This window comes from Ursus maritimus, unplaced genomic scaffold (genome assembly GCF_017311325.1).
Source record: "Ursus maritimus isolate PB19 unplaced genomic scaffold, ASM1731132v1 scaffold_1, whole genome shotgun sequence".
Lineage (NCBI taxonomy): Eukaryota > Metazoa > Chordata > Mammalia > Carnivora > Ursidae > Ursus > Ursus maritimus.
Window position 1 is genome coordinate 106,304,296 of NW_024423343.1, and position 24,788 is coordinate 106,329,083.

At 39.0% G+C, this 24,788-nt stretch overlaps 1 protein-coding gene across 9 annotated transcripts in view; it reads right to left on the reverse strand.

Moving 5' to 3' along the window:
• Positions 1-786: 786 nt before the first annotated feature.
• The window catches only part of SAP130 (Sin3A associated protein 130), a 79,275-nt gene continuing 55,273 nt past the window's right edge, over positions 787-24,788 (reverse strand). For 4 of the 9 annotated variants that reach the window (XM_040619423.1, XM_040619405.1, XM_040619420.1 and 1 more), the window contains 7 exons: positions 21,737-22,095; positions 18,965-19,213; positions 18,655-18,780; positions 3,433-3,536; positions 2,865-2,957; positions 2,216-2,329; positions 787-1,727 (listed from right to left, as the gene is read on the reverse strand). In XM_040619423.1, the coding sequence (XP_040475357.1) occupies positions 1,569-1,727; positions 2,216-2,329; positions 2,865-2,957; positions 3,433-3,536; positions 18,655-18,780; positions 18,965-19,213; positions 21,737-22,095 (1,204 nt within the window). In that variant the 3' untranslated portion in view covers positions 787-1,568. Of the gene's footprint in view, positions 1,728-2,215; positions 2,330-2,864; positions 2,958-3,432; positions 3,537-18,654; positions 18,781-18,964; positions 19,214-21,736; positions 22,096-24,788 lie in introns of those variants that run through there. The other 5 variants (XM_040619443.1, XM_040619416.1, XM_040619432.1 and 2 more) reach the window with 2 other exon arrangements.

A 24,788-nucleotide genomic window follows, 5' to 3' on the forward strand; every position in this document is an offset into this window, starting at 1 on the left:
TGTGCACAGGAGAAACTGAGGCAAAGGAACATTCCTCTAGCACAGTCTAGCACACTATACTGGTGTCTAGCAAACAACCAATAATACTTTTCAAAGTTGGCTCCATGAAGCAGTGGAGATTATTCTGAGGACTTCTTAGCCTAGGCCACACAGGCCTATGTGGCCTAATCAGAAGCCCACCTTGCTTCTTCTCCAGTGCTATACCAGATGAGAGCTTACCATTTCAACTGGAGGAAGCCTGTTCCAGGTGAGCCAGAGTATTGGTCCCAAAGACCTGGTCAGAACTGACAGAGACTTCCAGTCTTAAATCTATTCACGTCAGGGCAAAGAGGAGAGCTCCAGACTCAAGTTGGCAACCCATGTCCTAAGGAAAGAGAACATCCAGCTAAAAGGGAGAGAGATGCCTGCTTGTATTCAAAGGAAGAAAGTCAAGCTACTATACCATTCGGGTAGCTCAGAGGAAGCAAGAGCAACCTTGTGAAGAAAATCCACGCTCCGTGGCAGTTCCACCCAACTCCTGCAGCCTTAATTGTTCTATAATTTGACCAATTTATACCTGCAATGGGACAAAATACAGTCTTGTATTCAAGATAACCAAGAGCCAACAGATTTTACCGTTGTGACATCTTCAAAATACCAGGGTAAGTGGAACCCATTTATGTGTAATAACGAAACTTTAGCAGAGTAGACTCCCAACATTGTGTAAGAAATTACAGTAGGACACACACTCACATGGTGATCAGCACAGCACTGATTCACTTTATAAAAAGATGCAAACTGCTCATGTACAAAAACCTCTTTGAGTCCTTTATTAACATTTGGAGATGTGTGGTACATACAATTAACAGCATCACACCAGCTACAGAAGTACAAATAACCGAGAACGTACTTCAGAACAAGGATCTCAGAGCAACTTTGGGTGTTGCCTGCTCTGAACCTCCACGAAAACCCAACTCTGACTCACGCAGGACAGACAATATAACGATTTCACTCTGAAATGGTTCTTTAAAAAAATGACAAGAATTAATAGTTCAAACCCTTTAGAGTGTGAGATGTGGCAAGTCTCTCGGTGCCATGGCATTGCTGTAAAAGGCCAGCTCAGGCATTTGAAGGTCAGACAGAGTAAGAACCGGCTGGGATGAGGGGAAGAGGTTTGATTTTCAGTGTAGAGAGAAAATAGATGGTCCAAGCGGATATTTCAGTCCAGGCTCAGTATGGGTCCTGCAGGAATCCATCAGATAAATACAGTTTATAAACCAGAAGGCTGAAAACTGCCAGCCATTCATTTGTGTCACTGATTCTAACTGGCAGACACTGATGCATCAGGAGTCATTTATGACACAGCATGTTTAAGAGGGATATGCCTGTAAGAGAGAATGCAGTTCACTGCTTCAGAAGAGCTCTGATCCGTTTGTGCCACTGGGTACCATGGGTCCCTGTTTTCTTGTGTGAATTAAGGAACACTTCCTTTATTTCAATGTTCCACTTTGAGAATAACCAAAACCCTCCCCCCACCCCCACCATCATTCTTCATAAATTCTGTTTCCAAAGTCCTGATTCTTCTGGGTCTACACTTTTTCCTTTCGCTTCAATTTTGACACCTTCTTGACAGTCCCGTTCTTGTTTAGAAGCTTCAGGACACGGTCTTTATGATCTAAAACCTTAAGCATGGAGTCTCTGGCCTCACTAATCTGGTCCATCACAAGTTTACACCGCTGCATATTTCCCTGCAACAGAAGACATCAACACCAATCAGTCACCAGGAGACCACCAGGCTTTCAAATAACTTTTCACCTATGGAATGAGGCCATTCTGTGGCTTCCACATAGAAAAAAATGTTTTAGTCTTTCTCATAATGCAGGCTAGAGTAAACAGGTTTTTTTTTTTTAGGATTAATTTATTTTAGAGAAAGCGAGCACGTGTGCGAGCAGGGGTGGGGTGGGGTGGTAGGAGGAGCAGAGGGGGAGGGAGAGTCTTAAGCAAACTTCCCGCCAGGTGCGGAGCCCAATGTGGGGCTTGATCCCATGACCCGTGAGATCATGACCTGAACCGAAACCAAGAATTGGATGCTCAACCAACTGAGCCACCCAGGCACCCCAAATAGTAGGTTTTTACTAAAGGTATTAGTGAAAGAGGGAGGGGAAACGGGAGAAGTAAGACCGTGCAGTGACAACCCCATAAACTGGATGATCAGAGGGAAAGGGCTATGTCAAACCTGTATCAGTTCATTTATTCGGTGCAGATCATCATCAGTTGCTGCTTTTTTCTTTGGGATAATCCCTTCCTGTAGGTTGGTGAGTCTTTCATAAACATCATGTTCTAGATTCGTCTGCAACACACAATAGGAAGGGCATCATGGCCTCAGAGATACTTTTCCTTGGTAACCTCAGGCAAATGCACCCACCTTGAATCACTTCTGTAAACTGGTATGAGAGCTATTTGGGTGATAGAATCCTTTCTCCCAAGGACTAGGGCGCTAATGTACAGCAAGGGAAACTGATCAACAATGAGTAATAATTTAGGGCCTATCTTCAAGGATAACTTTTAATTACTGCCCTGAATTCACCATTCCTCTAAAAACCCAGTCTAAAGGTTTCACAGAAACATGCTTTTCTAAAGTACAAAAAGCAGCCACGGCACTACTTTTTTTTTTTCCCCAAAGATACTCATAATAGACAATGTTCTTCAGATCACAGCTACTCCAAAGATGGAAAAACTTCATGAGGTTGTTGTTTTGATTGCACCCCCCTTCACCTCCTTGGTGAAGGAAGGATTCCCGCCCAAGGGTTATGGAAACGGACACGTAACACCCGCCAACACTGGACACATGAGATCAATAGCAGTTTACTAGTCAATATACTCACAGCCCAGGGGAGGAGGACACCACACACCACGCAGGGCCACGCAGGGGCTGCACTCAGGAACAGAGTGAACAAGCAGGGGCTGTAGGAGGCAGGCTTTGTAGTATCGAGAGGGAGAGGTGTTCCCTGGTTACCATGGGGATGTGACAGCTTATTCGAACAATATTTCAAACTGGCAGGGAACTAAAGCCCACTAATCAGGAAGAAGTGGGAGTTGAGCCTGGTCCCTGTGATAAGGAGCATTGTAGGGAGCAAGGGCTTACAGTTAGGCCATCTGAGGCTGTTTCAGATTCACAGAAACACAAAATATTGAACCTTAACTGTCGGTCTTATACCACAGTTCAATATATTTTGGTTCTGGGTACCAGACTAAGATATGTTTGAATTCTACCTTGGGATAGATATAGTAATTACAACATTATGTATTTTACATAAAAATTCTGCATAACCCATGTTACTTGGGAATGCTTCGGAATTACTCAAAAGGAAACTCTCTCTGAGTGAACTCCGATGCCTCCGGCATTTGTTCCTCTCTTCAGCAGGACATAACAACTACTAGAACTCTACCCACCAGCTGTAGCAACTGAGCAGCACAGAGGTGAACTTTCCAGCCTTGAGCACGACAGGATACCCCTTTCTGGTTAGCTATTTCCTGCAGCATAGCTTTCTTCTCTTCTGGAACCATTTAAAAAAAAAGTATATTTCAATTTTTATAAAGCTAAAATAATTTGGGTTCAAGCTACTGATACATACTATTTTATCAAGAATTTCTTTACTTAAATATCTTTAAATAATTCCTTTGCATTTAAGTCATTAGGAACAGAAGTCACAACATGAATAAAAGTTTCTCCTTTTGTTCACCCCTGAAGAATGCTGTAAAGACGTACTCTGCTAATCTAGTGAGTTCGAAGGAGAGCAAATTAATATTTTAATCTCTTAAAGGAAGAGAAATGGTCTCTTGTGGCCTGGAGCCTTGTTCATGTGTGATGCTTGCAAGCACGTGGAGAATTGGGCATGAAGTTTTAGAAGCTTTTTGGTGTTATCTAGATCTTGGAGAAATGAAAGGAATCAAATTTGAACAGCATTTCACATTTGGATAGGAAAGTCCAGTAACCAGAACTGTAGTAAAATAAAAACATATCATTTGGATTGGGGAGAGGGAAAGTAGGATTGAGGGGTACTTGTCAAAGGTGAGTTGAGCTGTGTATGTGAAGTTTTAACTACTGTTTAACTACAACTTAAAATGTATTTATAGGGGCGCCTGGGTGGCTCACTCAGTTAAGCGTCTGCCTTTGGCTCAGGTCATGATCCCAGGGTCCTGGGATTGAGCCCCAGGTCAGGCTCCCTGCTCCATGGTTCTCCCTGCTCCCTGCTTCTCCCTCTTCTTCTGCCTGCTGCTCCCCCTCCTTGTGCTCTAAATCTTAAAAAATGTATTTATAAATTAATTAAAAATTAATTTAAAATAACTAAAAATTATTTTAAAATATTTTTAAAATTTTACTTTATTTAAAATTTTATTCTTGAAAAGACTATATATGTATTTGTCAAAACCCACAGAATGTAGAACACGAAGACTGAGCACTAATGTAAGTGATAAACTTTTGGTGATAAAGATGTGTTAGTGTGGGTTCATCGAATGTACCAAATGTACCACTGTGGTGGGTGTGGGGACTAGGGGTACATGGGAAATCCCTGTACCTTTTTTTTTTATATGATGTTAATCACCATACAGTACATCATTAGTTTTTGATGTAAAGTTCCATGATTCATTGCTTGCGTATAACACCCAGTGCACAATGCAATACATGCCCTCCTTACTACCCATCACCAGCCTATCCCATTCCCCCATCCCCCTCCCCTCTGAAGCCCTCAGTTTGTTTCCCATAGTCCATAGTATCTCGTGGTTCATTCCCCTTTCTGTTTACTCCCCCTTCATTCTTCCCTTCCTTCTCCTACCGATCTCCCTGCTATCCCTATGTTCCACAAATGAGTGAAACCGTATGATGATTGTCTTTCTCTGCTTGACTTATTTCACTTAGCATAATCTCCTCCAGTCCTGTCCATGTTGCTGCAAATGCTGGGTAATCGTTCTTTCTGATGGCTGAGTAATATTCCATTGTATATATGGACCACATCTTCTTAATCCATTCGTCTGTTGAAGGGTATCTTGGCTCCTTCCACAGTTTAGCTATTGTGGACAATGCTGCTATGAACATTGGGGGTGCATATGGCCCTTCTCTTCACTATGTCCGTATCTTTGGGGTAAATACTCAGTAGTGCAATTGTTGGGTCCCAGGGTAGCTCTATTTTTAACTTTCTGACGGACCTCCACACTATTTTCCAAAGTGGCTGTACCAACTTGCATTCCCACCAACAGTGTAAGAGGGTTCTCCTTTCTCCACATCCTCTCCAACATTTGTTGTTTCTTGCCTTGTCCATTTTTGCCATTCTAACTGGTGTAAGGTGGTATCTCAATGTGGTTTTGATTTGAATTTCCCTGATGGCTAATGATTTTGAACATTTTTTCATGTGTCTGTTGGCCATTTGTATGTCTTCATTGGAAAAGTGTCTGTTCATATCTTCTGCCCATTTTTTGATTTGATTATTTGTTTCTTGGATATTGAGTTTGAGAAGTTCTTTATAGATCTTGGATACAAGCCTTTTATCTGTAGTTTCATTTGCAAATATCTTCTCCATTCTGTGGGTTGCCTCTTTGTTTTGTTGACTGTTGTCTTTGCTGTGCAGGAACTTTTTATCTTGATGAAGTCCCAAAAGTTCATTTTTTTCTTTTGTTTCCCTTGCCTTTGGAGACGTGTCATGAAAGACGTTGCTGTAGCCGATGTCATAGAGGTTGCAGCCTATGTTCTCCCCTAGGATTTTGATGGATTCCTGTCTCACGTTGAGGTCTTTCATCCATCTGGAGTTTATCTTTGTGTATGGTGTGAGAGAGTGGTCAAGTTTCATTCTTCTGTATATAGCTGTCTAATGTTCCCAGCACCATTTATTGAAGAGACTGTCTTTTTTCCACTGGATGTTTTTTCCTGCTTTGTCATAGACTAGTTGACCATAAAGTCGAGGGTCCATTTCTGGGTTCTCTATTCTGTTGCATTGGTCGACGTGTCTGTTTTTGTGCCAGTACCATGCTATCTTTGTGATCACAGCTTTGTCGTATAGCTTGAAATCAGGCAACGTGATGCCCCCCAGCTTTGTTTTTCTTTTTCAACATTTCCTTGGCAATTCGGGGTCTTTTCTGGTTCCACACAAATTCTAGGATTGCTTGTTCCAGCTTTTTGAAAAATGTCATTGGTATTTTGATCGAGATGGCGTTGAATGTGTAGATTGCCCTGGGTAGCATAGACATTTTAACTATGTTTATTTTTCCGATCCATGAGCATAATCCCTGTACCTTCTATTCAATTTTGTTGTGAACCTAAAACTGCTCTAAGAAGTTCACCAATTAAAAAAAAAAAAAAAAAAACCCTAACTAGTAGGCAAATATTAGTGTGCATATGATTTAAAAGAATTTTAAAAATTTTTTGGTAATTGGAGATTCACATGCAGTTAGTTGTAGGAAAGGACACAGAGATCCTAAGTACTCTTTACCTGATTTCCACCAGTGGCAGCATCTTGTAAAACTACAGTACAATACCACAACTGTGATGACGATGCAGTCTGACTATTCAGATATTTACCGGTTTCAGATGTACTTGAGTACTTCATATTAAACATTTGAAAAAACTCTTTATTTTGAAATAATGATAGATTCTGAGGAAGTTGCAAAGATGGTACAAGGATATATCTGATAAAAGACTTGTATGTAGAACAAATGAAGAATTCCTACATCTCAATAATAAAAAGAAACCAATTAAAAAGGGCAAAGGATCTGAACAGATATTTCTCGAAAAAAGGTATACAAATGGCCAATAAGTACGTTCCAGTTTCTGTCTATTCCAAAAAAAGTTGCTATGAACAGCTGTGTACAGATTTTTGTGGGGACACAGGCTTTGATTTTTCCGGGATAAATGCCCAGGAATATAACTGTTTGGTCATATGGTAAGTGTATGTTCTAGTTTTTAAGAAACTGCCAAACTGTTTTCCAGAGCAGTTAGCTCAGCAAAGTATGAGAGACAACTGACGTGTGGTATGACAGCACTCTGCTAACCTGCTCTCCAGTGAAATTGGTGAAAATTTTAAAAATAACTATTTAGACCTCTGGAAAGGCTCCTAAGGGAAAACAGAAAATTTCTATTCATGTAGCATCTATTCAAGCAAATCTGCGGTAAGAACAGTGAGTCCATGGTATCTGAACCAAGACCATTCCCTGTTTTTCTCTCCTAGCTCAGTGAGGTGGATCTCCATGTAGACTGCTGCAGCCCAGAACATGGGGTTCCCTCTCCTCCCATCCTGCTTCCCTCACCCTGCTGCTCAGGCTAAGTCCTAGGTGGGTACAACTGAGATGCAGGGGCTCTCTTCTGTTCAATCCCTAGTCTAGAATGGAGACTGCAAAGTGTGCTGAGAACACTGGGCCCTGGGAGCCTTTCTCCTGCTTTGTGAAGTGGTGGTTTCATGCTGGGAGAGGCAAGCCAAGAGGACCCCAGGCTGCTAACTCTTCTTCCCCTTCACTTGATGCTCACCTCCTAGAATGGGGTGTTACTTAGAGAGAAGGCTGCCATTGTCCTCACGCCAACTCCAGAAGCCTAGCACAGAGATTCTGCCTGGGGGAGAAACAGCCCATAAAACAGGTAGCTTCTAATCTTTTCCTAAAGGAACTGACTCCATTTGCCACAGACTATGAAGTTGAAACCTAAAGGTGCTCCTAAGAACAGTGGGGGCTGTAGTGAAAGGCAATTGGGAACGTTGTAGATCAGATGAAGATACAGCCTAGACTGTGGGCTGACTAGTTTGTAGGAAAGAACAAAGAATAAGATGGCTGAGAGAAGTCCTCTTGGGGGCAGAACAAACATCAAACACTAACTTCAGTAACTACTCTGAAAGGAGCTATGATTTGACTGGAATAATTCGCAGAGGAATACAATGTGTATTCCAGAGCACATTCCAGTACTGTGTTCTGGTAGAGCAAACAGCACGCAATTAGCAGGGCTAATCAGCTGCGTGTGGTCAGGGAAAGAGTGGGCGAGAGCTCCACCAGTGCCATAGTCGTCCCAGCATGACTGCTGGCATACTTGAAGCTATGCCTCCCTGAGGAGCAACACTGAAGGGTCGACACACCTGGTGGAGGAGGTGATGAGACTTCACTGAAATAATCTAACCAGTCAAGATACAAACAAATAACAATAACAAGCCTGGGGTGGGGTGGGGAGAGACCAGTATTCAGAGTTATCTAGAATGTCTAGATTCCAACAAAAAATTATGAGGCATGCAAAGAATAATAAAGAGTGACCCATACACGGGGGGAAGAAAGCAGGCAAAAGAACCCGCTTAATGAGAGCGACCAGATGTCAAATTTATTAGAAAAAGATTTCAAAGCAGCCATTATAAATAAATTCACTGAATGGAAGTAATGCAGGAGTGAAGAAGGAAGGTATGATGACCATGTCAAATTAAGTTGAGAGATCAATAAAGAGGTAGAAATTATAAAAAGGAACCAAATGGCAATTCTGGAGTTAAAAAGTACAATAAAATACTTAAAAAAAAATTCACTTACAGGAACACAACAGATGGGAACTGGTACAAAAGAGAATTAGTCGAGTTGAAGACAGACTGATAGAGATTATGCAGGCTGAAGAACAGAGTAAAAGGAATGAGAAAAATAATCAGGGCCTCCGAGAAAGAGACACTATTAAAAGCCTCAACACACAGGTAATGTATCAGAAGAAGAGAGAAAGAAGAAATATTCAAAGAAAAAAAATGGCTGAAATGTCCTCAATTTACTGAAAAACGATAACCCAAATATCCAAGAATTACAAGTATGACAAATGCATGACCTCACATAATCAATAGCTGACTTTTAAGGAGAAACAAGGGAGGCCAGAAGGCAGTGTAACTACAGGTTCAAGGTGCTTAAAGGAATGTACGAGAAATCTAGCTTCTCTGCATCCTCACCAGCATTTAGCATTATCAGCATTTTTTGTTTCAGCTGTTTTGACAGGTGTGTAGTGACATCTCAATTTCAATTTCTTTAATGGCTAGTGATGTTGAACATTTTTTTAAAAATAAACTTTATGGTTCAGGACCCAATGAAAATACCGCTGCACATTTTACTTGTTATGTCTCCTTGGACAACTGTTGGCTTGATGGTTTCTCAGGATGGTCCTTGATTCTGATGACCTTAACAGTTTTGAAGACTACTGGTCAAGTAATTTTGCAGGCTGCCCTACTATTTGGATTTGTCTGATGCTTCTCTCAGGATTAGAATGTAGTCATGAGAGGACACATAGAGGGGAAGTGCCAATGCCATCACAGCCCATGACGGGTATATACTATTTTTTAAAAAAATTCCAGTATGATTACATACAGAGTTATATATTAGTTTCAGGTGTATGATATAGTGATTCAACAACCCTATACATTACCTCGTGCTCATCATGGTAAATGCACTCTTAATCCTGTTCACCTATTTCACCTCTGGCCCCAACCCACCTCCCCTCTGGTAACCATCAGTTTCATCAGTTTGTTCTCTAACTATAGTTAAGGTTTGTCTCCCCCCCTTTTTTTTTTAAATTCCACATGAGTGAAATCATATGGTATTTGTTTTTCTCTGACCTATTTCACTTAGCATTATACCCTCTAGATCCATTCAGGTTGCTGCAAATGGCAAGATTTCATTTTTATGGCCGAGTAATATTCCTTTGTGTATATATATATCACATCTTCTTTATCCATTTATCTGTCGAGGGACCCTTGGGTTGCTACCAAAGTTTGGCTATTGTTAATAATACTGCAATAAACAAAGAGGTGCATATATCTTCTCAAATTAGTGTTTTCAAATTCCTTGGGTAAATAACCAGTAGTGGAATTACTAGATCATATGGTAATTCCATTTTTAATTTTTTAGGGAGCCTCCATACTGTTTTTCACAATGGCTGCACCAGTTTGCATTTCTATCAACAGTGTGTGAGGGTTCCTTTTTCTCCATATCCTTGCCAACACTTGTTTCTTGTGTTGTTGAGTTTAGCCATTCTGACAGGTGTGAGGTGGTATCTCATTGTGGTTTTGATTTGCATTTCCCTGATGATGAGTGATGCTGAGCATCTTTTCATGTGTCTGTTGACCACCTGGATGTCTTCTTTGGAAAAATGCCTCTTCATGTCTTCTACCCATTTTTAAATTGGATTGTTTGGGGTTTTGTGGTGTCGAGTTATAGAAGTTCTTTTTTAAAAAAATATTTTATTTGACAGAAAGAGCACAAGTAGGCAGAGCGGCAGGCAAAGGGAGAGGGAGAAGCAGGCTCCCCACTGAGCAGAGAGCCTGATGTGAGGCTTGATCCTAGGACCGTGGGATCATGACCTGAGCCGAAGGCACGTGCTTAACCTACTGAGCCACCCAAGCGCCCAAGTTATAGAAGTTCTTTATGTATTTTGAATATTAACCCTTTATCAGACAGGTCATTTGCAAATATCTCCTACCATTCAGTAGGCTGTCTTTTAGTTTTGTTGGTTGTTTCCTTTGCTGTGCAGGAGTTTTTATATTGATGAAGTCCCAATAGTTTATTTTTGCTTTTGCTTCCCTCGCCTTAGGAGACGTTATCTAGAAAAATGTTGCTATGGCTGATGTTGGAGAAATTACCGTCTGTTCTCCTTTGGGATTTTTATGATTTCAGGTCTCACATTTAGGTCCTTAATCCATTTTGAGTTTATTTTTGTGTATGGTGTAAGAAGGTGGTCCAGTTTCATTTTTGCATATTGCTGTCCAGTTTTCCCAATACCATTTGTTGAAGGGACTTTTTCCCATTGCATATTCTTGCCTCCGTTCGTCAAAGATTAATTGACCATATAATCGTGAGTTTATGTCTGGGCTCTCTATTCTGTTCCACTGATCTGTGTCTGTTTTTGTGCCAGTACCATCCTGTTTCAATTACTACAGTTTTGTACTGTATCTTGAAATTTGGAATTGTGACACCTATAGTTTTGTTTTTCTTTTTCAAGATTGTATTGGCTATTCAGGGTCATTTGTAACTGGTTCCATACAAATTTTAGGGTTATTTATTCTAGTTCTGTGAAAAATGGTGTTGGCATTTTGACAGGGATTGCATGAAATCTGTAGATTGCCCTGGGTAGTAATGACATTTTAACAATATTTGTTCGTCCAATCCATGAGCATGTAATATCTTTCCATCTGTGTCACATTCAATTTCTTTCATCAATGTTTTATAGTTTTTGGAGTATAGTTCTTTCACCTCCTTACCTTTGTGTCTTATTATTTTTGGTGTACTTGTAAAAGGTACTGTTTTCTTAATTTCTCTTTCTGCTATTTCATTAGTAGTATATAGAAACACAACAGATTTTCTGTGTATTGATTTTGTATCCTGCAACCTCACTGAATTCATTTATCAGTTCTAGTAGTTTTTTGGTGGACTCTTCCAGGTTTTCTATGTATAGTATCATGTCATCTACAAACAGTGAATGTTCTCCTCCTTCCTTCCCCATTTGGATGCCTTTTATTTCTTTTTCATGTTTCACTCTGTGGCTAGAACTTCCAATACCAGGTTGAATAAAAGTGGTAAAAGTGGAAATCCTTGCTTGTTCCTGATCTTTGTGGAAAAGCTCTCAGTTTTTTACCACTGAATACGATGTTAGCTGTGGGTTTTTCAGATATGGCCTTTATTATGCTGAGGTATGTTTCCTCCAAACCTATTTTGCTAAAAGTTTTTTAAAATCATGAATGGATTTTGTACTTTGTCATATATTTTTTCTGCACCTACTGATATGATCATATGGCTTTTTTCCTTTCTCTTGTTGATGTGATGTATCATGTTGATTGATTTGTGAATACTGAAACACCCTTGCACCCCAGGAATAAATCTCATTTGACTGTGGCAAATGATTTTTTTAAACATATTGTTGGGTTTGGTTTGCTAATATTTCATCAAGGATTTTTGCATCTATGTTCATCAAAGATATTAGCCCATAGTTCTTTTTGTGGTGTCTACCTGGTTTCAATATCAGGGTAATGCTGGCCTCAGAATGAATTTGGAGCCTTCCCTTCCTCTTCTATTTTTTGGAATAGTTTGAGAAGAATAGGTATTAACTCTTCTTTAAATGTTTGGTAGAATTCACCTATGGAGCTCTCTGGTCCTGGACTTTAGTCTGATGGGAGTTTTCCGATTACTGATTCAATTTCATTGCTGGTAATTGGTCTGTTCAAATTTTCTATTTCTTCCTGATTCAGTATTGGGAAGTTATGTTTCTAGGAATTTATCCATTTCTTCTAGGTTGTCCAATTTGTTGGCATATTTTTCAGAATATTCTTTTATATTCCTTTGTATTTCTGTGGTGTCAGTTGTTCTTTCTCCTGTTTCATTTCTGTTTGAGTCTTCTCTTTTTCTTTTGATGAGTCTGGCTAAAGGTTTATTAATTATGTTGATGTTTTCAAAGAACAAGCTCCTGGTTTCAATGATCTGGTCTTTTTTTTTTTTTTTTTAAGTTTCTATCTCATTTATTTCTGCTCTATTCTTTCTTTCTTTCCTTGTACTCGTTTGGGGTTTGTTCTTCCTTTCCTAGCTCCTTTAGGTGTAAAGTTAGGTTGTTTACTTGAGATTTTTCTTGCTTCTTGAGGTTGGCCTATATTGTTATAAGCTTCCCTCTTAGAATACCTTTTGATGCATCCCAAAGATTTTGGATCATTATGTTTTCATTTTCACTTGTCTCCATGTATTTTTTGATTTCCTCTTTGATTTCTTGTTTGACCCATTCACTGTTTAATAGCATGTTATTTAATGTCCATGTATTTGTGTTTTTTCCAGATTTTTTCTTGTGGTTGATTTCGTTTCATAGCACTGTGGTCTGAAAAGATGCATGGTATGACCTCCATGTTTTCTAATTTGTTGAGACTTGTTTTGTGACCTAATGTGATCTATTCTGGAGAATGTTCCATGTGCACTTGAAAAGACTGTGTATTCTGCTGTTTTGGGATGGAAGGTTCTGAATATATCTGTTAGATACATCTGGCCCACTGTGTCATTCAAAGCCACTGTATCCTTGTTGATTTTCTGTTTGGATGATTTATCCATTGATATAAGTGGGGTGTTAAAGACCCCTACTATTATTATATTACTATTGGCTATTTCCTTTATGTTTGTTATTAGCTGCTTTATGTATTTGCATGCTCCCATGCAGGATGCACAAATATTTACAATTATTGTTGGATATTTACAATCTTCTTGTTGGATTTTATGATTATATAGTGTCCTTCTTTGTCTCTTCTTACAGCCTTAGTTTTAAAGTTTATTTTGTCTGATATAAATATTGCTACTCTGGCTTTCTTTCCACTTCTATTTGCATGATAAATGCCTTTCCATCCCTTCACTTTTCATCTACTTGTGTCTTTAAGGTTTGAAATGAGTCTTTTGTAGGTAGCATACAGATACGTCTTGCTTTTGTAACCATTCTGTTATCCTATGTCTTTTGGTTGGAATGTTTAGTCCATTTACATTCAAAGTAATTACTGATAGGTATGGATTTGCCATTTTGTTATCTTCCCCCCCATCAGAGAGCGAGAGCATGCACATGGGGAGGGTTGGGGAAAAGGAGGGGCAGAAGAACAGGGATAATCTCACTAAGGCTCCATGCCCAGCGTGGAGCCTGATGTGGGGCTTAATCTCACGACCCTGAGATCATGACCTGAGCCAAAATCAAAAGTCTGATGCTCAACCAATTGAGCCACCCACATACCCCTTGCTACTTTTTTTTTTTTTTAAAGATTTTATTTATTTATTTGACAGAGATAGAGACAGCCAGCGAGAGAGGGAACACAAGCAGGGGGAGTGGGAGAGGAAGAAGCAGGCTCATAGCGGAGGAGCCTGATGTGGGGCTCGATCCCAGAACGCCGGGATCACGCCCTGAGCCGAAGGCAGACGCTCAACCGCTGTGCCACCCAGGCGCCCCCCTTGCTACTTGTTTTATGGTTATTTTTCTTTTCTTCTCATGCTTTCTTCTCTCATGGTTCACTGGCTTGCTTTAGTAATATATTTGGATTGCTTTCTCTCTATTTATTGCACATCTATTACCAGTTCTTGATTTGTAGTTATTACCAGGTTTATATGTATAACATCTTATACATATAGCAGTGTATATTGACAGTTGCTTAATTCTGAACAGAAGGGTATACTATTAATTATGATCCATCACTATTCATATTGACCTTGAGCACCTGGCTGAGGTAGTGTTTTGTCAGGTATATCCACTATAAAGTTACTTCTTCACCCACCAAATTAAACTTTGTAAGAAAGTCTCTATGCGCAGACCACACTTAAGGACCGGAAATTTCTATTCCCTTGAATATCTTCTCGTGCACGCCATTCAAGTTATCCTCTTTGGTGAAATGTCTCTTCATGCCTTTGTCCATTTTCTAATTGGATTATTGTTTTTATTTAATGTTAAGTACTGAAAGTTCCTAATACATATATTCTAGATATGAGCTCTTTATGAAATATGTGGTTTGGTAATATTTTCTCCCAGTCTATAGTTTGTCTTTTCATCCTCCTAACAGGGTTTTTCAGATATAAAAAGTTTTTAAGTCCAATTTATTTTCCTTTCTTTTTGTGGACAGTGTTTTTGGTGTCATATTGAGGAACCGTTCACCATGCCCTAGATCCTAAACACTTTATCCTAGGGTTTCTTCTAAAAGTTTAATAGTTTTATGTTTCATATTTAAACCTATTATTCAGGGGCGCCTGGGTGGCTCAGTCGTTAAGTATCTGCCTTCGGCTCAGGGCGTGATCCCGCAGTCCTGGGATCCAGCCCCATATCAAGCTCTTCCACAGGGAGCCTGCTTCTCCCTCTCCCACTTCTCCTGCCTATGTTCCCTCTCTCGCTGGCTGTCTCTCTCTCGGTCAAATAAATACATAAAATCTTTAAAAACAAACAAACAAAAAACCTATTATTCATTTTGAGTTAACTTCTATATAGGGTGTGAGGATTAAGTTAGGGTCTTTGGCTCTTTTTTTTTTTTTTTGAACTTATGGACGTCCTGCACCATTTGTTGAAAATAAGACTCTCCTTCCTCCACTGGATTTTTTTCCACTGGGTCAAAACTCAGTTGAGCATATTTGTGTGGGTCTATTTCTGCACTTTCCATTCTAGTCATCTATATCTATATCTAGCTATCTATCTATCCCTCTGCAAATACCACCCTGTTTAAACTACTGTAAACTATATGCTTTAATATCAGAAAAAACGGTATCTCTTGTTTTTCAAGGTTATTTTAGCTGTTCTACTTTCTATACTTTTCATATAAAGTTTAGAATAAGATTTACTATGTCTACAAAAACCTTTCTGTGAGTCTGGTAGAACTGTATTAAACCCGTTGATCAATCTAGGGAAAATTACATCTTTACGTTAAGTTTCAAATCCATGAACACAGCATATCTCTTCTTTTATTCAGATCTCTTTCAGCAGCATTTTACAGTTTACAGCAAACACATCCTGTAATGTTTTGCTAGATTTATACCTAAATAGGTCATTTTTGGAGGATCAACCGCAAATACTATTACGTTTTCAATATCGGTTTGCACAAGTTCATTTCAAATATCTAAAATTATAATTGATTTTTGTGTGCTGACATTGCATCCTGTGACCTTGCTGAACTCATTTACTAGTTTCAGGAGGTTTTTTTGGTGGAATCCTTGAGATTTTTTTATGTAGACAGTGATATCATTTGCAAATAAAGACAGTTTTATTTAATCCTTTCCAACCCATATAGTCTTTTATCTCTTTCTTGACTTACATGGTGTCTAGAACTTCCAGTACTACGCTGAGTAAGAGTAGTGAGAGAGAGAAGAGAGGACAGCCTGATCTTTTGACTTATCTCAGGCAGAAAGCATTTGATCTTTCACTGTTAAGTATAATGATAGTTGTAGGTTTGTTGCAGACTTTTTATCAAGTTAGGGAAGTCTTCTTTCCCTGTTTTTGAGAGATTATGAAAAAGTGTTGAATTTTATCAATTGATGCAGAAAAATTATTTGACATACATATTTTTCTTCTTTAGCTTTTGCTGTGGGTGGAACTGTGTCCCCTCAAAAGACACATTGGAAGTCCTAACCATTGTACCTATAAAGGTGACCTTATTTGGAAATAGGGCCTTTTTGGATATAAGCAAGTCAAGAAGAAGTCATACTGAATTAGAGGGGACCCTAAATGAATGACAGATGTCCTTGTAAGGATATAGAGAAAGAGATGAGACACAGGAAAGAACGTCATGTGAAGATGGAGGCAGAAACTGGAATGATGTAGTTGCAAGCCAAATAATAATAAGGACTGCTGGCAACCAGCAGAAGCTAAAATGAGGCAAGGAAGGATTTTCTTCTACAGCCCTCAGAGAGAGCATGATTCTGCAGATACTTTGGTTTTGGATATCTAGCCTCCAGAACTCTGAGAGAATAAATTTGTAATTTTAGACCACTGAGTTTGTGGTACTCTGTTATGGCAGCCCTAGGAAGTTAATACAGCTTGTTAATAATGGTGAATCACTGATTTTCAAATGGTGACCCAGCCTTGCATAGCTGGCACAAACCCCACTCAATCAAGGTATAAACTGCTATTTATATGTCGCTGTATTTAATTTGCTAACATTTTGTTACAGACTTTAGCATCTATATTCATGAAGGATATTGATAATTAGTTTTCTATATTTGTACTCTCCTTGTCTGGATTTTGTGTTAGGGAAATACTGGCCTCATAAAATTAATATGGAAATACTTCCTCCTATATTTTAGAAGAGATTATAGAGAACTGGTGTTGATTCCTCTTTAAAAGTTGAGTAGAGTTTCCCAGTTAGAGTATCTGAAAATACAGATTCCTTTGGAAGCTTCAAAACTATGAGTTCATTTTATTCATGAGTTCTAAGACTAACCAGATTGTCTATTTGCTTCTGGTTGAGTTTTGGCAGTTTGTGTTTTCAAGGAATTCTTCTGTTATCTTTTTCTTACTGGTTTCTAGTTTGATTCCATCATGGTCAATGAAGATACCCTGTATGATTTCAATTCCTTTAAATTTGTTGAAGTTTCTTTTATGATCCAGAATATGGTTTATCTTTATGTTTTGTAGGCACCTGACACAATGTTTATTCTGCTGCTGTTGGGAGTGTTCTATAAAGGTCTGTTAGATATGGTGGTGTGTAGTCCTTGCTGATTTTTTGTTACATCGTTTTACTAGTTGCTGAGAGCAGGGTGTTGAAGTTCTAACTACCACCGCTCATTTGCCTATTTCTCCTTTTAGCTTGCTTCATATATTCTCTTCATTTCTGTTTTCTGTACATTTTTTTTTTATTAGCATGTAATGTCTTTTTCTGTCTCTAGTAATTTTCTCTCCTCTGAAGTCTACCTGATTTGGCATTAACATAGCCACTCCTGCTTTATTTTTGCACTGTATATATCATTTCCATCCTGTAACTGTCAATTTACTTACGCCATTGAATCTGAAATGAGTTTCTTAAAGACAGAGTGGAACTGGGTCTTCTTTGTCCATCTACTCTGACAATTGGTGTTTTATTGGTATGTTCAGACTATTTAAGGTAATTACTGAAATGTAAGGCTAAGTCTGCCATATTACTATTTGCTTTCTGTTTATTTCCTGCACTTTTTGTTCTTTGGTTTCTCTTTTCTTCCTTCCTATGAAATTACCTGACCAATTTTCACTATTCCATCTTGATTTATTTATATGAACATGATTTTAAAGCTTAGGCAAAGCGGATCAATACAGTTTAACAGTCAAGAGACTATTTGTATCAATACTTTCAGCTGTCACTGAGCTCAGATAGTTTTGAAGAACGAGTCCCAGAAAGCGGTAACAATCCTTCAGAATGGCTTAAAATGTTACCAGGCAATACTTTAAAACACTTTCCTGCTATGATATGGAATCCTTGTGATGTGAAGAGACGTTTAGTAGCCCATGTCCTCCTTCTATCAAAGGCCACCACTCCCTGGCCTTTGGAAATCTAGCTTATTTTCAGAGCTCAAGGCACCTCGTGAGGAAGAACTGCTGGAAGTGCAGCCACCTCTGTACTTCCACTCAGAGACTAAACTGTCAGAACCCTCACCCATGCTCACAGACATCAAATACCACCCAACTCTGACTCATCTTGAGGCTTCAAGGAAACCCTCAGAGAAATTTCCAAGTAGAATTTATGTGAGGGAGTGAGGAATGTGACCAATTCTCTGAAAACTTACTCTTCTCTGTGCAATGATTATATCTGAGATTAAATATACTTAAAGCATATCAGTAGAAATATTTGTAAATATTTGCAAAGTACTATCAGCTGCTTTTATTGTATGTGGGTTTATTAAAATGTAATTCTCAAGCACAATAACAACAAAACCATTTACTCGGCACTTGCCCAGAACTATTTTAAGAGCTTCCCATATGTTAAGCAAAAGGTCTTTTGTAAAATAAACTTCCTGGGGCTTACAATGTATGTGCATCTGACATCCTTGGGACTAATGTGGACTATGTCAAATAACAATCTAGTACAGCTCTTTCTTCCGCAACTACCCCGGGGGCTAAAGAAGTCATCCTGTCACCACTTGGGTTTTCTGGAAACTAGAAAACTATAATTCTAGCTTCCTGTTCTACTGTGATCACATTACAGTCAAGCGAAAGACCAATTTCATGCAACTAACCTTTAACCCGGACATCACTGTACCGCTGAAAGTGGTGGTAAGCAGCCTTCCAGGGGTTCCGATAGTGACGAAGCAAAGTAATGGGAGGTCTTGGACGCACCGGGACATACCTCACACCTTCTTCATCTATTCAGAAGAAAAGAAAAGGAAGGTACTAAATAACTTATTATATATTGTCAAGAGTCCTCAAGGTGTAACTCCAAGAAGTGATCCCTAAGTGAAACCTGATTATGTAAACAGCCTCAGGGATGGACTCCTGACTTAAGTGGGAAAGCTTCACATGACAATAGCTAGCCCAAGTGACCATTACCAATATACTCCTTGGGTGGAGATTTGCGTTTCTCAGCCTTCACCAAAAGACTCTTGGCAGCAGACTTCTCATCATCAGTGCTGTTCGTCTCCATCATATCCCCTTCTTCTGTTGAAATCACATGCTGTTGCTTTCGAGGCTTTTTCCTTGGGGAGGCACCAGGCGGTAGGTCGCTTGTAGGCATGGACAGGTTGTTAGCCAGCAACGCAAGAGACGGGGAGACAGTGCTGGTAGCCAGGGGAGGAACTGCTGTCATAGGAAAAAGAGCACATACATGTATAAGAATCCAAAAATAATGGAAAGCTTTACTTGATTTCCAACCAATGAGAATGGTTAAGAAGACAGAAAAGAGAACTACCACTTATTGAGGCTTCCTATGTGCCAGGCACTGTGCTAAGCACTCTACTTACAGCAGAGGGTGCTGACTGCTTTCTACGATACCACAACTTCACCATCCTTAGAAGGAGGACCCTCACACTTATAGATGGACACACTGCCATTCAGCTGAAAGACTCTATTTACTTGCCTCCTTTATAGACAGGTGTGGCTAGATGAAAACAGAAGTGTGTTGTAGCACTTTTAATAAGTTCCCTTAAAAGGTGTGACCTTCTATTCCTTGTCTTGTCACCCTAGAACTCAGATATGATAGCTAGAGTTCTAGCAGCTATCGTGAATCAAAAGCATGAGGGTCAAACTAGGGGTGTTAGGAGCCTGGATCCCTAATGATTTTATGAAGTCCACATACTATCCCTGGACTGTCTACCTGAACTGTCTTTGCTATTCTGAGCATACAAGGCTTGTTCCTAACTAGGGCCTGGAATGTTCTTGTTCCAGATACCCTAATGACTAGCACTTCATCTTTTTAATGTCTCTATTCAAAGATCACTTCCTCAGTGAGGCCCTTCCTTTAAAGCTCTTCTTAAAACCACAGCGCCAGCCCTAACTTCCCCTTACAGAGCCATATCTCACTTGATTGTGCTTTGCTTCATTGCACCTCGCAGATATTGCATTTTTCAAAAACTGGAGGTTTGTGGCCACCCTCTGTTAAACAAGTCTATTAGCACCATTCTCCCAATAGCATTTGCTCTCTTCATGTCTCTATACCACATTTTGGTAATTCTCTCAATATTTCACAATTTTTCATTATTATATTTGTTATGGTGGTTGTGACCAGTGATTATGACTCACTGAAAACTCAGATGGTGGTTAGCATTTTTTAGCAATAAACTTTTTTCAGTAAAGTATGTACATTGTTTTTAAAGACATAATGCTTTTGTATACTTAATGGACTACAGTATTGTGTAAACATAACTTTTTTATGTACTGGGACATCAAAAAAATTCATTTGACTTGCTTTATTGTGATAGTCACTTTACTGCAATACTTGCTTTATTGTGGTGATCTGGAAATGAACCCACAATCTCCCTGAGGTATATGTGTATTTTATTACTGCTTTATTTGACAGTTTCTCTCTCCTATTAAAATGTAAGCCCCAAGATGACGGAGATGTATGTTTTATATAAGGCTGTATTATCAGTACCTGGCATAGAGCCCTACAGTTTAAGGTGTGATTACTGCCAATTTCCTAGCAGAGAGAGGTTAAGAGGAACTACTCAAATCAAGAGAGAAGAACAGTAAAATTGAAAACATTTCATTTCCCCTCCTGGGTTATCCACAGTGTCTTTCAATGAAGTGCTGAGGCTAAATATGGGTAAGCTAGAAGAATATTTCATGGCATAATAAATGCAAACAAACAGCAGCTTTAACAACTGCAGACACAGCACAACCACACCTCTTACTGAACAAACAGCATGGGGGATGGAGGTCTTTATGCCAAAATGGTAAGAGGGCAGTGCTGGCTCATTAGAGAACAAAATGACTTGCCTTCCACTTTGGTTTTATCTGTATTTCATAAATTTTGTACATTAAATGCTATTTTTGTAGTCAGGGGAAGCAGCATTCCTCAATAAATTACTAACATATAAACAAACAAACAAAAAGAAAACTTCCAAAGCGACCTGTGTTTCACACACCTGAAGTTTAGAGTCGAGGAGAGGAGGCAAAGAAAGCAGTGAGGAGTTTTACGATTTTACTAATCACATGTAAGTTTATCAAGAGAGTATTTTCAACAACATAAATCTTGCTTCACTGTGTAACAGGGCAACAAAAATTGGCAGGGAATAAATTGTAACTAATTAGCACTTAGCTGTGATCTTATTTTGACCCTTTTTTATATTTTTAATTTTTTTATACTATAAATGCTTATAATAAGGAAAAATGTTCAAATAAACAACATTATACCACAAAGAACTAGAAAATGAATTTACTGACATTTAACAGAGAAAGGAAATAACAATGAAAAATCAGAAATAAATAAAACAGACACCAGAATAAACAATAACATAACAAAACAAAACAGGCAATGCTTTAACTACATTAACTAAGAAAAAAAGACAGAAGACTCAAACCAAAATGAGAAATAGAAAACAATATAACTACAGAAGCTCTATTTAAGGATATTCTTGGGGAAACGTTCATCTTTTTTATGATTCTGGTAAGAAATAAAATTGATGCTAAAAGGGCAGCAAAAATGGTTTTAGTTTCAAAAGGAGCCTAGCAGTCCCCTTCTTAAAATGAATGACATGCAAATTTACAACAGGTACCAACGGGTCAGGCTTCACAACTGAGGGTCACCCAAGAGTCTGGCCCTCGAGGAGAGCCAGGAAAAGAGGAAGCACATGCCAATAAAGAGAACTCCATGAATGAACCTACCAGAGACTGGCCTCATGATGTCCATTGGTTCCACTTCCTCTTTAACTTTTATCTCAGGTACCGGAGGGCCCAACACAGAGGAGAGACTGCCAGCTACAGCAGCTGATGGTGGAGGGGCAGCCGCAATTGTAGTGACGGGGGGAGTGACGGGGACTGCTCCAGGAATGGTTGAGAGGGCGACAGCTGGTTGTGATGGGGGACTTGTGGCTGCGATCATGGTTGGGATGGTCGGTGGAGGCTGCTGAGCCGTGGGAGGGACTGCAATGGCGGGCTGATCATTATTTTGACTGGACACAGTCTCCATGGACACAGTAACTGGAGTGGCCATCGATACATGGATCTCCGACTTAGGCTTGGCACTGAAACACAAAAGCAAAGATAATGTAGCAAACATCTCAGAGGGTGGGTGTTTGTCCAGGTCTTTTTGTACAATGTGTAGCACAACTTAGACTCTCTTACTTGATTCTAGAAGTTGAACTTTAAGGTAAGCTTTAAAGGAAATTCAAGTTTTAAAAATACCTTTTCCTTGTGCCACCCCCACCAAATTTTATAAGCAGTAATAAAATTAACTTAGAAAATAACATTTTAACAAAATCACTTAAAGTCACGTCATTAAAAGGCAACCAATTTTCACTACGGTAGTGTCTTTTTTTCTCCCAGAATTCTTTAATGCATATGTTGTCTTAGGAAATTTCTTTTTTTTTTTTAAAATCACAATTGTACTTACACGTTGTAGTTTCTTGTAAACCTATTTCTAATAAAAGAGGAAACTCACATACATGGCAAAGATCCAAAAGAAAATAAATTGAAAATAATTTTTCTCCACCTCACACACCCAGCCCTCTACCCAGAGGCATCACATTTATAACTTTCCAGTATATTTTATCAGAATACTCTAGGAATCTGAGGTAGCTACAAATTTAATGTTTAAAACTGTATATCCTATTTTTTTCAGTTTTATCAGAAGTATCCACTCATATCATTATAAATTCTTCTTAAACTTTTTTTTTAAAGAAAAAAAGGTTTTATTTTTGTGGTACCTGCAGTTGGCTAAGCACTTGACTCTTGGTTCCGGCTCAGGTCACGATCTCATGGGTTGTGAGATCCAGCCCGAGTCGGGATCTGTGCTCAGTGGGGAGTCTGCTTCAAGATTCTCTCCCTCTGCCCCTCCCTCCACTTGAATCTGCACACACATGCACATGCTTTCTCTCTCAAATAAAGAAACCTGTTTTTTTTTTAGATTTTATTTTTAAAATTTATTTTATTATTTTTTAAAGATTTTATTTATTTATTTGACAGAGAGAGACAGCCAGTGAAAGAGGGAACACAAGCAGGGGGAGTGGGAGAGGAAGAAGCAGACTCCCAGCAGAGCAGGGAACCCGATGCGGGGCTTGATCCCAGGACCCTGGGATCACACCCTGAGCCAAAGGCAGATGCTTAACGACTGAGCCACCCAGGCGCCCCTAGATTTTATTTATTATTTAAGAGAGAAAGTGTGTACAAGAGCACAAGTTGGGGGGGGGCAGAGGAAGAAGCAGCCTTGCCACTGAGCAGGGAACCTGCCCTGGGACTCCATCCCAGGACCATGAGATCATGACCAGAGCCGAAGGCAGCCGCCCAACCAACTGAGCCACCCAGGCACAGCCTCAAATAAATAAATCTGAAAAAAAAATTATTTTTAAGTAGTCTCTACACCCAACGTGGGGCTTGAACTCATGACCCTGAATTTAAGAGTCACTTGCTCTACTAGGCTGAGCCAGCCAGGCACCCCAGTAAAATATTTCATTTAATAGCTGTAAAGACTTACCTACTTAATAGTACTAATCCTAAAAATTCAGGATAGGAAAGGCAATACAAAACAGTACCCCTCAAGTTCAAGGCCAAAAACAACTGGATTTCCACAGGCAAAAAAGTCAACATCAAACAAAACCTCGCACCATACACAAGAATGAATTCAACACGGGTCATAAATGAGTGTAAAATGTAAAACTATAAAAGTTTTATAAAAAATACAAAAAACCCTAGGATTATGTAAAGAGATTCTAGACATGATACCAAAAGCACAATCTAAAAGAAAAAAATAATAAATTGGGTTTTATCAAATTAAAAACTTTTGCTTTGCTAAAGACCATTTTAAGAGGTTGAAAAGACAAGGCACAGATTGAAAAAAAATATTTGTGAAACACATTATATTAATTCCATTTATATGAGGTACCCAGAGTAGCCAAATTCATTGAAAAAGAAAGTAGAATAGTGGCTTCAAGGGGGTGGGGGTAGAGAAAATGGGACTGGTTGAATAATGGGTAGAGTTGTAGTTCTGCAAGATCAAAAAGATCTGGAGATGGTTGCACAGTAGTGAGAATATGCTTAACACCAATGAAATATACACTTAAAAATGTTCAAGACAAACATAAAACCAAAACATGTATGTATGATAAAAGAATTATATTCACAATATATAAAGAACTCTATAAACTCAAGACTAGAAAACATACAATCTCATCAGAACATGGGCAAGAAACACAAATAATGAACAGATACTTCACTAAAGAAATATCCAGGAGACAAAGAGGCACATGAAAAGATATTCAATACCATTAGCCATTAGAGACATGCAAATTAAGGCCTCAATGATAGGACACCATACCCCTATCAGAATCGTGAAAAGAAAATTTAAAAACTTTATAACAGCAAGTGCAGGAAAGGATGTGGAGCAACTTGATTTACAAAAAAACTCCTAGCACTAATAAATGAGTTTAGCAAGGTTTTAGAATAAAAGGGTCTCACATGCTGCAGGTGGGAATTTAAAGTGGTACAGTCACTTCTGCAAAAACGGTTTGGAAGTTTCCTATAAAATGAAAAATATATGTAACTTAGCAACTGCACTCTTGGGATTTTTATCCCAGAGAAAAGAAAATGTATGTCTATCAAGAAAGTTGTACATGACTGTTTGTAGCAGCTTTATTTGTAATAATCCCAAACTGGAAACAACCCCTATGAACTTCAATAAACAAATGGATAAACAACTGTGATACATCCATATGATGTATCA